Source organism: Erythrolamprus reginae, chromosome 7 (assembly GCF_031021105.1).
Source record: "Erythrolamprus reginae isolate rEryReg1 chromosome 7, rEryReg1.hap1, whole genome shotgun sequence".
NCBI classification, from domain to species: domain Eukaryota; kingdom Metazoa; phylum Chordata; class Lepidosauria; order Squamata; family Dipsadidae; genus Erythrolamprus; species Erythrolamprus reginae.
In genome coordinates this window covers 7,554,078-7,572,089 of record NC_091956.1, presented here as the reverse complement: position 1 = coordinate 7,572,089, position 18,012 = coordinate 7,554,078, and the positions used below count along the sequence as shown (strand labels likewise).

Here is an 18,012-nt window from a genome sequence, read left to right as displayed (position 1 = left end):
AATATTTTACTGAAAGAGTAGTAGATGCTTGGAACAAACTTCCAGCAGACGTGGTTGGTAAATCCACAGTAACTGAATTTAAACATGCCTGGGATAAACATATATCCATCCTAAGATAAAATACAGTAAATAGTATAAGGGCAGACTAGATGGACCAGGAGGTCTTTTTCTGCTGTTTCTATGTTACTCTCAAGACTGACCGACTCTAGCCGGGCCGAGATGATAATGCAAAGTGCCAGCCAAGTCTCCTGTTCCATTCATGACCCCCTCCATTGATTTTTGCTCTGGATGGATCTCCTCCGCTGGCGGTGAGCCCCTCCCTCTCTCCACCCCTCCCCTTCCGAAGATGTGGAAACTCGCCGGGCGCCAATTATGCTAAAAAGACTTGGTGGGATTCCAGGTTTCCTTCTCCTAATGGAATATTGATCGTCTCCTCCACTGCTGATGGCAGCTGCAAAGAAGGCGAAGAGTAGTAGTGAACCTACGGACCGAGATAACCCGTGTTTGTCCCTCCATGTTTCTTGGGGAATGGTTTTTTTTAATTTTTTTTATTTAAATTGTCCTTTCTTTTTTTCCCTCCCTTGTAGGCTCGGCCAAAGTACCTGAATTGTATTGCGATCAGCTGTTTCTTCCTTGCCACCAAGACCATTGAGGAAGATGAGGTGAGACTTCTGAACAGTTTGGGGAATTTTAATGGCCGTTGTGGTTTGCTGAGGATTAGATTTATATAAATTTAAGTTTTGGTCTTCATCTGAACCCCTCCCTTGTTCTACCTCAACCTCTCCCCTCTTCTGCCCAGCAATGGAGCAATTCTCCATTGTAAGTAAGTAAAAGTAAGTAAGTAAGTAAAAGAAAGAAAGAAAGAAAGAAAGAAAGAAAGAAAGAAAGAAAGAAAGAAAGTAAGTAAGTAAGTAAGTAAGTAAGTAAGTAAGTAAGTAAGTAAGTAAGTAAGTAAGTAAGTAAGTAAGTAAGTAAGTAAGTAAGTAAGTAAGTAAGTAAGTAAGTAAGTAAGTAAGTAAGTAAGTAAGTAAGTAAGTAAATAAATAAATAAATAAATAAAACAAATAAATCGAATAGGAAAAAAGAAAAAAATGTTTGAGTATATAACTCAAGCCATAACTTGGAAAATGTGGAAATGAGAAGGAAAATTACGATGGCATAAAGCTGTATTAATGGAATTATATACTGCTCAAAAAAAAAGAAAAGGGAACACTCAAATAACACATCCTAGATCTGAGAATATTTCATTTGCACAACTATTCCGTTTGCACAACAGCATGTGAAATTGACTGTCAGTCTTGCTTCCTAAGTGGACAGTTTGATTTCACAGAAGTTTGATTTACTTGGAGTTATATTCTGTTGTTTAAGTGCTCCCTTTATTTTATTTTTTTGAGCAGTGCATTTTACATATTTGCGATGCACGTATTGGTTTGGTATGTTGTATTGTTTGTTTTATTGTTTTTTATTGTTTTATTTTATTGGGTTTTTTTTAGAAACATAGAAGACTGACGGCAGAAAAAGACCTCATGGTCCATCTAGTCTGCCCTTATACTATTTTTTTGTATTTTATCTTAGGATGGATCTATGTTTATCCCAGGCATGTTTAAATTCAGTGACTGTGGATATACCAACCACAGCTGCTGGAAGTTTGTTCCAAGGATCTACTACTCTTTCAGTCAAATAATATTTTCTCATGTTGCTTTTGATCTTTCCCCCAACTAACTTCAGATTGTGTCCGCTTGTTCTTGTGTTCACTTTCCTATTAAAAACACTTCCCTCCTGAACCTGTTTCGATCATGTCCCCCCTTTTCCTTCTGTCCTCCAGACTATACGTATCTTTCCTGATACGTATTGGGAAACATTAAACTGCAGTTTCCATTGCTTTGACCATTTATCTAGTAAAGCTAAACCATTTACCATATTACAGGCGCCTCCAGGAGCAGAAAGAGAAGGCAAGGCCCTCCCTTTCCCTTGACCCAAGGGAACCCTGCCTGCCTCAATTAACATAGAGGTGGTACTTGGACCTCCGTTTCAATAACGGATACACTAGGCATCCATGAATCTGTCTAATCCTGCCTTGAAGCTATCCAGGCTGACAGCTGTCACGACCTCTTCTGGAAGTGAATTCCATAAACCAAGGACCCTTTGGGTGAAGAAATATTTCCCTTTATTTATCCCTCACTTTCTAATTTATATAAAATATTTTCATTTTCTAGCTTTAAGGGGTGAATTTCCTATAGGTTTCATTCCCCAAATGACGTTCTCCACATCACAATGGAGATGGTGCAGAATTATTATTATTATTTATTAGATTTGTATGCCGCCCCTCTCCGTAGACCGAGAGGTCTTCATAATTGGCAACTTTTAAGACTTGTGGACTTTAACTCATAGCTGACTGGAGAATTCTGGGAATTGAAGTCCATGATGATGATGATGATGATGATGATGATGATGATGATAATAATAATAATAATAATAATAATAATAATAATAATAAAAATATATTAGATTTGTATGGCGCCCCTCTCCGAAGACTCGGGGCGGCTCACAACAGTAATAAAAACAGTATAACAATGGAACAAATCTAATAATAAAAATTATATTAAAAAACCCATCTGTTAAAAACCATACAGCATATACATACCAAACATAAAATATAAGAAAGCCTGAGGGAGATGTCTTAGTTCCCCCATGCCTGGCGATATAGGTGGGTCTTGAGTAATTTGCGAAAGACAAGGAGGGCGGGGGCTGTTCTAATCTCCGGGGGGAGTTGATTCCAGAGGGCCGGGGCCGCCATAGAGAAGGCTCTTCCCCTGGGGCCCGCCAAACGACATTGTTTGGTCGACGGGACCCGGAGAAGGCCAACTCTGTGGGACCTTATCAGCCGCTGGGATTCGTGCGGTAGAAGGCAGTTCCGGAGTCTTAAACGTTGCCGAGCTTGAAGACCCCTGTCTTAACCTTTTCAACTGCTTTGAAGCAACGTCAGATTGCTGGCACAGCTAACCAAATACGAAGACTACCTCTTGTATTGCTGCTAATAGTAAGACTTGCTTACTACAACATTTTGACTTTGGTCTTTATTACATGCCCTTTATTGCATTTATTAAAGATCGGGCCACGATGCCCCGGTTGCTACTGCAGGAGTCATCATATTTATTTTTTAATTAGATCATTTCAACTTTGCTTGTCAGCTGAAATAGGCTTTGGAGCTGCTTCTAAAGACCGGAGGAGATTTAACAGTGGCAGGCAAAATACCATGTCATTTGTAAGGTATATTTGCTGCCAGTTGCGGCCCTATCTGGATCGGGAGTCACTGCTCACAGTCACTCATGCCCTCATCACCTCGAGGCTTGACTACTGTAACGCTCTCTACATGGGGCTACCTTCGAAAAGTGTTCGGAAACTTCAGATCGTGCAGAATGCAGCTGCGAGAGCAATCATATGCCCATGTTACACCAGCACTCCGCAGTCTGCATTGGTTGCCGATCAGTTTCCGGTCACAATTCAAAGTGTTGGTTATGACCTATAAAGCCCTACATGGCATCGGGCCAGAATATCTCCGGGACCGCCTTCTGCCGCACAAATCCCAGCGACCAGTTAGGTCCCACAGAGTTGGCATTCTCCGGGTCCCGTCGACTAAACAATGTCGTCTGGCGGGACCCAGGGGAAGAGCCTTCTCTGTGGTGGCTCTGACCCTCTGGAACCAGCTCCCCCCAGAGATTAGGATTGCCCCCACCTTCCTTGCCTTTCGGAAACTCCTTAAAACCCACCTCTGCCGTCAGGCATGGGGGAATTGAAACATCTCCCCCTTGCCCATGTACTTTTTGTGTATGATTCGATTGAGTGCTTGTTTTTTATATATTGGGGCTCTTTTATTTTTTTTAACTTAAAACTGTAATTTAGATTGCGAAATATTAGATTTGTTACTATGTTTTGTTTACCATTGTTGTGAGTCTACGGAGAGGGGTGGCATATAAATCCAATAAATCTAATCTAATCTAATCTAATCAAATGTTGTTGTTGTTATTCTTTAATTATTATTTTTTTGCCTAGCTGCTTATCTTAAATATGTCCTCAGAGCAGCTTATAGAGATATTTGGATTAAGGGGGGAATTACGAATAATTTGATAAACAGTTTTCTGCAAATTGTAACCGGTAGATGATTTAGCCTAATTAGTATTTAAGCCTGCAACAAATAGTAACTCCTGTTAAGGAGTGTGCAGAGTAATCTCCGAGTGGTCAAAGATACACTTACACAGAGGAAACGTGGAGGTCTAGTTATCTAGTTGATAACTCAGAGATACGAGTAATAATTCAGTAATACAATCCAGATACATAGAGTGTGTAAAATATTATTTACTTTGGCAAATATCTTAATCAAAAACAGTCTTAGTCATACACAGTTAAATCAGTCAATGCACGTACCAAAACTATAAGCCTACCTTCAGTTTACAAGTACATAAAACCATCATTTGAAGGCATAGTTCTTACTACACAGTGGTTCTCAACCTTTCTAATGCCGCAATCTCTTAATACAGTTCCTCACGTTGTGGTGACCCCCAACCATAAGTCTAGTGCCAATTCTCCCAACAGAGCTTTAAGCTGATTGGCAGGAAGGTCAGAGGGACACGCCCACTGTAAACGCCTGATTGGTCAGATTGTAAAAATGTGTTCCAAGGCGCCAGAATAGAAGCTTTAGTTCCTAACACCAGGGGAAATTTGTCTTTTTCCATGGTCTTAGGTGACCCCTGTGAAACAGTCGTTCGACCCCAAAAGGGGTCCTGCCCCCCCAGGTTGAGAACCACTGTACTACAGCATAGTCACAAAGACAAAACAAAATAGCAGAGAATAGCCGTGAGAGTGAATCACACTTCTGGCTCCCTCTAGTGGCAATCCGTAACACTACCTCTTAAAGCAATAGTGTTCTAATAAATGTAAGCATGGTTTATTTTATACATTGCCAAAAAGCCAACTAGTTATGTACATAGTACAGTGGTACCTTGACATACGAGTTTAATTCGTTCCAGACCCGAGCTCGTAGGTCGATCAACTCGCATCTCGAACGAATGCCTTTAGACTTTGTTTTTCACGCCAAGATAACCAGAAGCAAGAATTCTTGCGCCACCTAGTGGAAGTTCGGCTCGTATCCCAAATTTGACCTCAGGTGTCGAATAGAAATTTTGCTCCCGTCGTGGCTCGTAACTTGGAATACTCGCATGTGGAGCAGCTCGTATCTAGAGGTACTACTGTACTAACAACTCCTAGCTGATTTTAATTGACTTCTGAAAGCGAAAGCTGAGTTTTAAGTATTTGGACAGGAGACCACTAAGAAATCCCAGAACAGTAAAATAAAACTGGGAAGTCAGAAAAACATAGTGGAATAAGGCAAATGGCTTCAATGTTTTTTTTAAAAAGTGAAACAGATTCATACTAAAATTGAATAAACACTGACAAAACAGAGGTGTCTTTGTCGGTCATCTAAGTGTAATAATTTTATTAAGAGTTTGCAAAAGATAAAAGACTCATAAATCCAAGATAAGAAGGCTGTTCAAGTTAACACTTCTGATTTTGTTATCTCTCTGTCCTCTTGTAACCATCAAGACATCATTTGTAAATGAATTCTGGCATTTTCTTTTCCACATTATACTCTGACATTTTAAAATCCATACTTAGATCCGCAACATCTGTTTCCGCATCATTTTTGTAATCTGGCATTTTTAATACATCTAAATCCACATTCAAATCAGCCTCGGTCTGTTTTATCCATCAAAATCCGTTGTTGTTCTATATCCTCTTTTATAGTATCAGACAACCTATTAAGTAATTTTTGAGCACGTTGTTCTCAATCAGCCTTTATTTATTCGGAAGTCAAATAATATTGTACCGTTCTTTTAATGCCAACCTTGGCAACTTGAAGATATTTGGACTTCAACTCCCAGAATTCCCCAGCCAGGAAAGACTTAATGAACTCAATCTGTATAGTCTGGAGGACAGAAGGAAAAGGGGGAACATGATCGAAACATTTAAATATGTGAAAGGGTTAAATAAGGTCCAGGAGGGAAGTGTTTTTAATAGGAAAGTGAACAGAAGAACAAGGGGACACAATCTGAAGTTAGTTGGGGGAAAGATCAAAAGCAACATGAGAAAATATTATTTTACTGAAAGCGTAGTAGATCCTTGGAACAAACTTCCAGCAGACGTGGTTGGTAAACCCACAGTAACTGAATTTAAACATGCCTGAGATAAACATATATCCATCCTAAGATAACAGATTTAAACTTAATATTAACCGCTCCAAACTTGACTGTAAAAAATATGACTTCAGTAACCGAGTTGTCGAAGCGTGGAACTCATTACCGGACTCCATAGTGTCATCCCCAAACCCCCAACACTTTACCGTTAGATTATCTACGGTTGACCTATCCAGATTCCTAAGAGGTCAATTAAGGGGCCGAGTACAAGTGCACTAGAGTGCCTTCCGTCCCGTGTCCTATAGCTCTCCTATATCTCCTATACCTTTCTTCTATTCCTATATCTCTTCTTCTATTCTTTCATTGATATGTTCTGTTACTATACCTTCTTTTCTATTCTTTCTTAGATATATTTTACTATGAGTATCTCCTCTATAACCTTCATCATGTATTTTACTATGTGTGTACAGTGATCCCTCGATCATCGCGAGGGTTCCGTTCCAGGACCCCTCGCGATGATCGATTTTTCGCGAAGTAGCGGTGCGGAAGTAAAAACACCATCTGCGCATGCGCAGATGGTGTTTTTACTTCCACCGCCGCCCGCCCTTCGCCCGCCATTGCCAGCTCCGCTTCCCAGCTGAGAAGCGGAGCGGGGGGGTGTCCCGAAGCGCGCACACGCTTGCGGACACCCTAGCTCCGCTTCTCAGCTGGGAAGCAGAGCTGGGGTATCCCCGCGCTCGCGCGCGCCGTCTGCCATTGCCAGCTCCGCTTCCCAGCTGAGAAGCAGAGATGGGGGTGTCCCGAAAGCGCGCGCGCGCTTGCGGACACCCTAGCTCCGCTTCTCAGCTGGGAAGCAGAGCTGGGGTATCCCCGCGCTCGCGCGCGCCGTCCACCATTGCCAGCTCCGCTTCCCAGCTGAGAAGCGGAGCAGCTGCTACGAGGGGCATTTCACCTTCCCTCCCAGGCAAAAAGATGCCGGCATTCTGGGATGATGGGGCCGGATCTTTTTGCCTGGGAGGGAAAGTGAAACACCGCTCGTAGCAGCTGCTACGCGGGGCATTTCACCTTCCCTCCCAGGCAAAAAGATGCCGGGGAGAGGGGCACGCCTTCCGCCTGGGAAGTCCGGCCCCATCATCCCAGAATGCTGGAATCTTTTTGCCTTGGAGGGAAAGTGAAACGCCACTCGTAGCAGCTGCTACGAGGGGCATTTCACCTTCCCTCTCAGGCAAAAAGATGCCGGGGAGAGGGGCACGCCTTCCGCCTGGGAAGTCCGGCCCCATCATCCCAGAATGCCGGCATCTTTTTGCCTGGGAGGGAAAGTGAAACACCGCTCATAGCAGCTGCTACGCGGGGCATTTCACCTTCCCTCCCAGGCAAAAAGATGCCGGGGAGAGGGGCACGCCTTCCGCCTGGGAAGTCCGGCCCCATCATCCCAGAATGCCGGCACCTTTTTGCCTGGGAGGGAAAGTGAAACGCCGCTTGTAGCAGCTGCTACGAGTGGCATTTCACCTTCCCTCCTAGGCAAAAAGATGCCGGCATTCTGGGATGATGGGGCCGGATCTTTTTGCCTGGGAGGGAAAGTGAAACGCCGCTCGTAGCAGCTGCTACGCGGGGCATTTCACCTTCCCTCTCAGGCAAAAAGATGCCGGGGAGAGGGGCACGCCTTCCGCCTGGGAAGTCCGGCCCCATCATCCCAGAATGCCGGCACCTTTTTGCCTGGGAGGGAAAGTGAAATGCCCGTATCCAGCAGAAGCGGCGGGATTCAAAGTGCTGCGGTGGGGGGGGGGCTGTCAGAACAAGGAGCGAGGGGGCTGTGAAGGGGCGTACGCGGCAGAGCTCCGGCGGAGGAGAGGTGGCGGGGAGAAGCTCTCTCTCCCTCCCCCCCCCCCGGAAAAAAGAAAGCAGCCTCAGCCAAAGACGCCCAGCGAGAAAGAGACCTCCGCGCCGACTTTTCTCGGCTGCTGCCTACGCCCGGCTCTCTTGGCAGGCAGAAGCAACAAGTCCGGCTCGGAGGCCTCTTTCTCGCTGGGCGTCTTTGGCGGGCGGTGGGTGGGACCAGCGGCGCGGAAGCCAGGGCTGTGGCAGCTCGCCCCCCCCATCGCACGTATCCAGCAGAAGCGGCGGGATTCAAAGTGCTGCGGTGGGGGGTGTCCCGACAGCGGCGGGTGAACGGGGCGAGCGAACGAGGCGGGGGAACGGGGCGAGTGAACGAGGCGGGGTGAACGAGGCGGGGGAACGGGGCGAGCGAACGAGGCGGGGGAACGAAGCGGGCGAACGAGGCGGGGGAACGGGGCGGGTGAACGAGGCGGGGAAATGAGGCGGGTGAACGGGGCGAGCGAACCAGGCGAGGGAACGGGGCGAGCGAACGAGGCGAGCGAACGAGGCGGGGAAACGAGGCGGGTGAACGGGGCGAGTGAACGAGGCGGGGGAACGAGGCGGGGGAACGGGGCGAGCGAACGAGGCGGGGGAACGAGGCGGGGGAACGAGGCGGGTGAACGAGGCGGGGGAACGGGGCGAGCGAACGAGGCGGGGGAACGAGGCGGGGGAACGAGGCGGGGGAACGAAGCGGGCGAACGAGGTGGGGGAACGAGGCGGGGGAACGAGGCGAGCGAACGAGGCGGGGAAACGAGGCGGGTGAACGGGGCGAGTGAACGAGGCGGGTGAACGAGGCGGGGGAACGGGGCGAGCGAACGAGGCGGGGGAACGAAGCGGGGAAATGAGGCGGGGGAACCAGGCGAGCGAACCAGGCGAGCGAACCAGGCGAGCGAACCAGGCGAGCGAACGAGGCGGGGGAACGGGGCGAGCGAACGAGGCGGGTGAACGATGCGAGCGAATGAGGCGGGGGAACGAGGCCGGCGAACGAGGCGGGTGAACGGGGCGGGCGAACGGGGCGGGCGAACGAGGCGAGCGGCGGGCGAACGAGGCGAGCGGCGGGCGAACGGGGCAAGCGGCAAACGGCGGGCGGGCATCAGCGGGATCCGAGGCGGCGGGGAAGACCCAGGGAAGGTTCCTTCAGCCGCCTAGCAGCTGATCTGCTCGGCAGCGCAGCACCAGCAAGGAGCCGAAGATCTTCGGCTCCTCGCTGCTGCTGCGCTGCCGAGCAGATCAGCTGCTAGGCGGCCACTCGAGAGCAAGAGGGGAGAGAAAGAGAGAGAAGGAAAGAGAGATGAGAGAGGGAGGAAGAGAGTGTGAGAGAGGAAGAAGCAACATAGAGAAAGAGAGAGAGAAAGAAAGATGAGAAAGGAAGGAAGAGAGTGACCTCATCGGGTGGGAAAAATCGCGATATAGCGTTCGCGAAGATCGAGATGGTCACAATTGCTGAAAAATCGCGATATAGCGTTTCGCGAAGATCGAGAAACTCGAGGGACCACTGTATATATATATACCCACTATATGTATATAGTGGGTATATATATATACCCACTATATGTGTATTGGACAAAATAAATAAATAAATAAAATAAAAATACAGGAAATAATATAAGGGCAGACTAGTTGGACCATGAGGTCTTTTTCTGCCGTCAGTCTTCTATGTTTCTATGAGGACTACCTGTACAGGGCTTCCTGCTTGAGCAGGAGTTGGACTATATGACCTCCAAGGGCCCCTTCCAACGCTTTGTTATTCCGCTAATGATAGTCTAGCACCATTGGGAGGTTGCCAGATTGGGAATGCTTTTCTCAGTGTTTCAATGAAGAATGCTCTTAATCTCTTGATTTCTTTTCCACTTGATTCCTTCAGAAGATTCCCGTGCTGAAGATCTTAGCCAGAGAGAGTTTTTGTGGCTGTTCTCCAGCAGAGATCCGCAGAATGGAGAAGATCATTCTGGATAAGTTGAACTGGGATCTTCACACGGCCACTCCACTGGATTTCCTTCACATTGTAAATATTTTGGGAGAAAACCTATTCTACTGTTATACATGTCTCAGCTGGGGGGGGTGCAGGAGGTGATGTGACCTAGGCCAGCGTTTCCCAACTGGTGTGCCGCGGCACACTAGTGTGCCGCGAGACACAGGCAGGTGTGCCGCCAAGCTCCCCGCCCGATCTGCCCCCTCTCCTCCTCCGCCGCCTGCCTTGGGGCGCGACTTCTCTCGCGGCGGCTGCAGCTTCAGCTCCTCAGGACGAAAGCGCTCCCAGCCCTCTCTCGCAGCCCCCTGGCTGGGTGCACTTTCGCTGCGAGAGAGGGCTTTCTCCATCCGTTTCGGGAATGCATGCCCCGCCCCTCTCACGCGCGCGCCGCTCCCCTTTTCTCTCAGCCCTCCCTGGCTTCGCTTCTCAATCCCTCCCTCCTTCCGTCTTTCCTTCCCCTCAGCCGTTCTGTCTGGGGGTCTCCCGCTCTTCCCTTCCCCGCCTGCCAGGCTTTGCCTTCGCCACCCCCACCCTTTTTTGGTTGACAAGGAGTCTTTGCCGCATCCCGCAGTTCGCACTCGGCTCGAGGCCGCTTTCCCTGGCTGCGCTCGGAACCGACAGGGCGCTGCTCTTTCTCTCTCTCACTCTCTCCCGTGAGGCGGGGGAAGGGGAAAAAAAGCAAAAAAAACTTCTTGCAGCGTGCCCGCGCTCGTCCCTTCAGCAGCAAGGGAGGGAAGTCAGAGGGCGAGGGAGCGAGCGAGCGCTCTTGTCCTCGGTGCCCTCTGCAGCCTGCCTTCCTTCTTCTTTGCCCCTGCTGAGGGACGGAGAGAAAGATAGAAAGGAAAGAGGGAGGGAGAGATAGAAATGAAAAAGGGAGGGAGAGATAGAAAGGAAAAAGGGAGGGAGAGATAGAAAGAAAAGAGATAGAAAGGAAAGAGGGAGGGAGGGAGGGAGGAAAAAGAGGGAGGGAGAGATAGAAAGGAAAGAGGGAGGGAGACAGAGAGAGAGAGAAAGAGAGACATAGCAAGAGAGAGAAAAAGAAAGAAAGAGATAGCAAGAGAGAGAGAAAAAGAAAGAAAGAGATAGCAAGAGAGAGAGAAAGAGATAGCAAGAGAGAGAGAGAGACAAAGAGATAGCAAGAGAGAGAGAGAGAGAGAAAGAGACATAGCAAGAGAGACAGAAAGAGAGCAAAAGAGAGAGAATGAAAGAGAGATAGCAAGAGAGGCAGAGAGAGAGCAAGGGAGAGAAAGACATAGAGGGAAGGAAGGAGGGAGAGAGAAAGAGAGCAAAAAAGAGAGGAAGAAAGAAAGAGGGATGGAGAGAGAGAAAGAAGGGAAGGAAGGAAGAGAGAAAGAGGGAGGGAGAAATAGAGTGAAATTGAGGAAGAGATTTTTTTTTTGTCCAAACTTTTCTTTAGCCCCCCGCGCCCCCCCCCCCGTCCCCCCGTCCAGTGTTCCCCAGGATTTTGAAAATATGAATAATGTGCCGCGGCTCAAAAAAGGTTGGGAAACACTGACCTAGGCGTTTCCCAACCCATGAAACAGACTCCTTGTCCCGAAAATAATCCCCCTTTTTTATTACGTTTACTGTGAATTCTTCTCATTCACATCTAGCAAAGGGTAAATTTATAGACACAGACCTTATCTGGCTTGGAGAGCTACCAGGCTGATGTATTGTTTTATATCTATATTGTTTTGATATGTTGTGACCCGCTCTGAGTCCTCGCAGAGTAGTGGCATACAAATCCAAGAGAGAGAGAGAGAGAGGGAGGGAGGGAGGGAGGGAGGGAGGGATAGATACCTTCTCCAGGTGAGATGCTTCACTCTTCTCTTTTCTCATCCCACTCCAGTTCCACGCAGTCGCCTTGTCCATCAGGCCTCAGCTGCTGACCAGCCTGCCCAAGGTGAATCCGTCCCAGCATGTTGCTTTGCTGACCAAGCACTTATTGCATTGCCTTGCCTGCTACCAACTCCTTCAGTTCAAGGGCTCCATGTTGGCTTTGGCCATCGTGAGCCTGGAAGTGGAGAAGCTGATCCCCGATTGGCTGGCTCTCATCATCGAGCTTCTCCATAAGGCACAGGTAAGGACCAGAAACTTTTGAACCTTAGGTGAAAAGGGGCTGGGGGGGAGGAGGAGGTTTTATTCTTGATGCTGTCTTGGAATTTTGGAGCACGTGAAGAAGGGTTACGGGAACTGGGGCTACCTTTGAAAAGTGTTTGGAAACTTCAGATCGTGCAGAATGCAGCTGCAAGAGCAATCATGGGCTTCCCCAAATATGCCCATGTTACACCAACACTCCGTCTGCATTGGTTGCCGATCAGTTTCTGGTCACAATTCAAAGTGTTGGTTATGACCTATAAAGCCCTTCATGGCACCAGACCAGATTATCTCAGGGACCGCCTTCTGCCGCACGAATCCCAGCGACCAGTTAGGTCCCACAGAGTTGGCCTTCTCCGGGTCCCGTCAACTAAACAGTGACGGTTGGCGGGCCCCAGGGGAAGAGCCTTCTCTGTGGCCGCCCCGACTCTTTGGAACCAGCTCCCCCCAGAGATTAGAACTGCCCCTACCCTCCTTGCCTTTCGTAAACTCCTCAAAACCCACTTTTGTCATCAGGCATGGGGGAATTGAGATATCTCCCCCGAGCCTATACAATTTATGTACGGTATGTTTGTATGCATGTCTGCTTAAAAATGGGGTTTTTAAAAAATATTTTAAATTGTAAATTATTAGATTTGTTATGAACTGTTTTATCGTGTTGTGAGCCGCCCCAAGTCTACGGAGAGGGGCGGCATACAAATCTAATAAGTAAGTAAGTAAGTAAGTAAGTAAGTAAGTAAGTAAGTAAGTAAGTAAGTAAGTAAGTAAGTAAGTAAATAAGTAAATAAATGAATTTAAAAAAATAAATAAACTGGGCACGGCTCTTAGCTAATGCAAAAACGAACCCATGATGAAGCTTCATAGAATCATCGAGTTGGAAGGGACCTCCAGGGTCATCGGGTCCAACCCCCTGCTCAATGCAGGATACATAAAGCCATCCCAGAAAGATGACTGTCCAGTCTCTGCTTGAAGACTTCCACCCCCTTCTGTGACAAGCTGTTCCTTCGATTTATCACCCTTACCGTTAGAAAGTTTTTTCTGCGATCTCATCTAAATCTACTCCCTTGCAGTTTCATTCCATTGTTTCTAAGTCCTTCCATGTGCTAATGAGAACAGTGCTGACCTCTCTGTTCTGTGACAGCCCTTTGGATATGTGTAGACAGCTATCAAGTCTCCTCTCAGTCTTCTCCTTTGCAGACTACACATCCCTAGATCCTTTAACCGTTCCTCATAGGATGTGGTTTCCAGGCCACTCACCATCCTTGTAACTCCTTGCTCCGTCGACAAAACAATGTCGTTTGGCGGGACCCAGTGGAAGAGCCTTCTCTGTGGCGGCCCCAGCCCTCTGGAATCATCTCCCCCCCGGAAATTAGGACTGCTCCCACTCTCCTTGCCTTCCGCAAACTCCTGAAAACCCACCTATGTTGCCAGGCAATGGGGAAATTGATTCCCCCGGCTGTTCCGCTTTATGTATGGTTTGTTGTGTTGTATGATTGTTTTTAATAAGGGTTTGATTTTAAAATTCCTTGATTTTAATATTGGATTTGTACATGTTTGTTGTAAGCCGCTGCGAGGACTCAGTACAAATCTAATTAATAATAATGATAATGATAATGATGATAATAATAACAACAACAACAATTACAACAACTCTCGCAGTATATATCGAATAGGAAAAAAGAAAAAAATGTTTGAGTATATAACACAAGCCATAACTTGGAAAATGTGGAAATGAGAAGGAAAATTACGATGGCATAAAGCTGTATTAATGGAATTATATACTGCTCAAAAAAATAAAGGGAACACTCAAATAACACATCCTAGATCTGAGAATATTTCATTTGCACAACTATTCCGTTTGCACAACAGCATGTGAAATTGACTGTCAGTGTTGCTTCCTAAGTGGACAGTTTGATTTCACAGAAGTTTGATTTAATTGGAGTTATATTCTGTTTTTTAAGTGCTCCCTTTATTTTTTTTGAGCAGTGTATTTTACATATTTGCGATGTGTGTATTGGTTTGGTATGTTGTATTGTTTGTTTGTTTTATTGGTTTTTTATTGTTTTATTTTATTTTTTTATTTTATTGGGTTTTTTTTAGAAACATAGAAGTCTGACGGCAGAAAAAGACCTCATGGTCCATCTAGTCTGCCCTTATACTATTTTTTTGTATTTTATCTTAGGATGGATCTATGTTTATCCCAGGCATGTTTAAATTCAGTGACTGTGGATATACCAACCACGTCTGCTGGAAGTTTGTTCCAAGGATCTACTACTCTTTCAGATCTACTACTCTTCATTATTGTATTGTATTAGCAAAAACTTCAGAAGAGAAGGATTTAGGGGTAGTGATTTCTGACAGTCTCAAAATGGGTGAGCAGTGCAGTCAGGCGGTAGGGAAAGCAAGTAGGATGCTTGGCTGCATAGCTAGAGGTATCACAAGCAGGAAGAGGGAGATTATGATCCCGCTATATAGAGTGCTGGTGAGTTCTGGAGATCTCACCTCTTGCAATATAATTTATTAGATTTGTTATAAATTGTCTTATTGTATGCTGTGAGCCGCCCCGAGTCTACGGAGAGGGGCGGCATACAAATCTAATAAATAATAATAAATAATAATAATAATAATAATAATTAAAAAGGGAGAGTGTCAAACTCAAATTATGACGGCGTCCCATGACATCAGGACTTCTCTTCGCTAGACCGAGCGGGGCGTGGCCAGCAGATGACGCACCCAGCCCATGGGCCGGGAGTTTGACAGCCCTGACTTAATCGTTTTTTGTCTCTCTCTCTCTTCTTTCTCCCGCAATCCAGATGGATAGTTCCCAGCTGATCCACTGTCGGGAACTGGTATCCAAGCACCTTTCCGCTCTGCAGCCCCCTCTGCTGTCCAACCCGGTCTACGTCTACAGCCCCCTCAAGCACAACCTGGTGACTTGCCCCACGGGGGCGTTCCGATTGCACGCCCACGCGGTCCCGGTCCCCAATTTTCCAGACGGCGGTGGCAGCAGCAGCACGCCGGTCGCGCCCGCCAAAGGGTCCGCCTCGCTCTGCCGCTGGCGACTCCCTGCCGGCAGGTGCAAGCCAAGCGCGACGTCCAAGCGCAAAGTGGAAGAGATGGAGGTGGACGACTTCTACGACGGGATCAAGCGGCTGTACAATGAAGAGAGTTCTCCGGACGGCGCGGAAGGCAAGGCCGCCGGTGGATGTGGCGTCGACGCCTCGCGGCAAGGCGGGGGCGTTTCTCCCTGCCCTCCATTGCAACCGGTTCCTGTCATGTAGCCCACTGTTCCTCAAACTTCCAGCAACTTGGAATACGGGTGGACTTCAAACTCCCAGAATTCCCGGGAATTCTGGGAGTTTGAAGTCCACGCGTCTTCAGGTTGGTTAGATTGAGAAACACTGGTGTGAGTCCCAAGTCTCCATGCACCTTTGTTGGAAAGGCTGTTTGTGCAGATGTAACATCAGGCAGCCATTGGCCCTTTTGGGGCCAATGCAGGGAAGGCCGTACCTTAACAGGGTTAAGCAGAAGGGAGCTTCCTATCCTTTTTAACAAAACAACACAACACAAATATATATCCCCCCCCTTCCCTTGTTTTCCTTTGGCGCCTAAATGATAGTTTTAACTCTGTTCAAAGTTCAGCTCTTGATTTTTAAGTCCTTTAAAACAAAACAAAACAAAAAAAACCCACAAAAAAGATCCCAAAAAACCAACCAAAAAAAAAAAGTAGCAAAAATTGTTTCTGTAGTGTTGTTCGTTTCCACCGTTTTGATCGACTGTTGTGTATTGTAATCTTGTTTTGACGAATTGACAACGGAGTGTGACGAATGCGTTTTAAAATTTCCGGATGTGTTTTCTCCTTCCAAATTTCTTTCCTTTTTTTCCTAAAGAACTCCCTTCGCCTAACTTCTTTTAAGAATGATTTCCAAATTGTATGACTTCCTATAGATATGGTGGGGTTGTTGTTTTTTAATGCACTTTTATTTTGGGTAAGATTCCCTTGATCATTTTTTCAATGAACGAAAGAGAAACATTTTCTCCTTTGTCGAGTTCTCTTCTGTCCTTCTACCACTTTTGGTGGTAGCTTAAACTCAAGACTTGTTTTTAAAATTAAGATTTCCTTTGAACAAAAATGAATCTTGATATTATAACCTGTCCTATGCGTAGGAAGTAAAAACCGACACTCAGGAATTGGTGTTGCATTCGGTTTGGAAAACGGTTTAAGCTGCACAATCATTACAATTTTAAATTTTATAGGAAACCTCTGTGGTTTTGCCGGTGGGACCGACCGAACCGAAACACAACACCTTTCTTTGTGTTTTTATACACAGGAAAAGCTTGTGCATCAAATGCAAAAATAATAAAACAAAACAAAACCAACAGTGGGCATTGAAAATACTTGTGTGTCCTTCGGGCCATTTTTGTAGCTTTGTGCATAAATGATTTTAGATTCCCCCCTCCTCCCTTTCCTTATGTTTTCTCCCTGACCTTTATGTTTGTGTAAACTTACAACTTTTAAGACAGGGACAAAAAGAAAGAAAGACTTTTAAAGACCTTCTGTTTCAAATTCTAAATGCACTGCTTCTTGGAATAGCCTTTTTGAAAGGATCTCCTTGATTTTAAAGCTCTCTTCACAGTCCCCACCCATTGAAGGTACTGTGTTGGCCAGTCTCGTGGAGAAAGGCTTCGGGTAGCAATAAAAACAAATACGTTTGTCCTTCAGTTTCCGAGTCTTGGATTTTTTTTCGAAGGGGTAACGGGGAAAAAAAAGTTTGGCGGGGTTCTGTCGGGCTCTCTGGTAGACTCCTCCCAAAAATTCACAGGTACAAATTTCAGACACACACACGTTTGAAAATTCAAAACAATGTTCTTTATAATGAAACTTCACTTAAACCAAGCCCTCTTTTGGTATAGCCAAGAGCACCTGTCTCCAAACAAACTGGTAATTTGTACAAGTCCCTTGTCACTCCATGCACTCAGAAAATATTTATTTATTCATTCATTCATTCATTCGATTTTTATGCTTCCCTTCTCCTTAGACTCAGGGCGGCTTACAACATGTTAGCAATAGCACTTTTTAAACAGAGCTAGGCTCTTGCCCCCACAATCCAGGTCCTCATTTGACCCACCTCGGAAGGACGGAAGGATGAGTCAACCTTGAGCCGCTGATGAGATTTGAACCGCTGACCTACAGATCTACAGTCAGCTTTAGTGGCCTGCAGTACTGCACACTATATACGGCATCTTTATGTTTACTACTAAGAGCGGTCATTGGTTCCTCTCTGTGTTCTGTTGGGCTCTCTGGTAGAATCCTCCCGTTTCAGACACACACACGTTTGAAAATTCAAAACAATGTTCTTTATAATGAAAATCCACTTAAACCAAGCCCTCTTTTGGTATAGCAAAGAGCACTCGTCTCCAAACAAACTGGTAATTTGTACAAGTCCCTTATCAGTTCTGTGATACTTAGCTTGCAGCTGTGAGGCAATTCACAGTCCTTCTTTCACAAAGTGAAACACACTTTGCTCTGGTTTAGTTTCAAAGCGGGGAAAAATCAGCACACAAAAGGTCAAAGTCAGTAAAGCAGTCACAGCAAACACAACGATCAGATAATCCTCCACAATGGCCAAACCCACAGGCTGCTATTTATAGCAGCCTCACTAATGACCACAGCCCCACCCAACCGCAGGTGGCCTCATTTTCTTTGATAATAATCTCTCAGTTGTTGCTGCCTATGCATCGCTCTTCGGATGCGTGGCTGTATCATTAACGCTTGTTCTGAATCCAAGGAGAAGATAGAGAATTGATCTCCTTCTGAGCTGTCTGCCACACTCTCCTCCCTGTCACTGATGTCTTCTTGGTCAGAGGAGCCTTCAT

At 46.3% G+C, this 18,012-nt stretch overlaps 1 protein-coding gene across 1 annotated transcript; it reads left to right on the top strand.

The window, feature by feature from the left end:
• The first annotated feature begins 405 nt into the window (after nucleotides 1-405).
• CCNI (cyclin I) lies at nucleotides 406-16,857 on the top strand. The gene is made up of 4 exons (XM_070756920.1): nucleotides 406-662; nucleotides 9,931-10,071; nucleotides 11,888-12,118; nucleotides 14,949-16,857. Exons 2-4 carry the CDS (start codon nucleotides 10,000-10,002, stop codon nucleotides 15,414-15,416), a joined length of 771 nt encoding a protein of 256 aa, XP_070613021.1. The 5' UTR covers nucleotides 406-662; nucleotides 9,931-9,999; the 3' UTR covers nucleotides 15,417-16,857.
• Nucleotides 16,858-18,012: the final 1,155 nt, after the last annotated feature.

What these genes read in the sequence shown, in the direction of transcription:
- CCNI (XM_070756920.1), top strand. Translation starts at nt 10,000, where the DNA reads ATGGAGAAGATCATTCTGGATAAGTTGAACTGGGATCTTCACACGGCC. An exon ending in CACTGGATTTCCTTCACATT is followed by an intron (nt 10,072 to 11,887) that starts GTAAATATTTTG and finishes ATCCCACTCCAG; the next exon opens with TTCCACGCAGTCGCCTTGTC. An exon ending in AGCTTCTCCATAAGGCACAG is followed by an intron (nt 12,119 to 14,948) that starts GTAAGGACCAGA and finishes CCCGCAATCCAG; the next exon opens with ATGGATAGTTCCCAGCTGAT.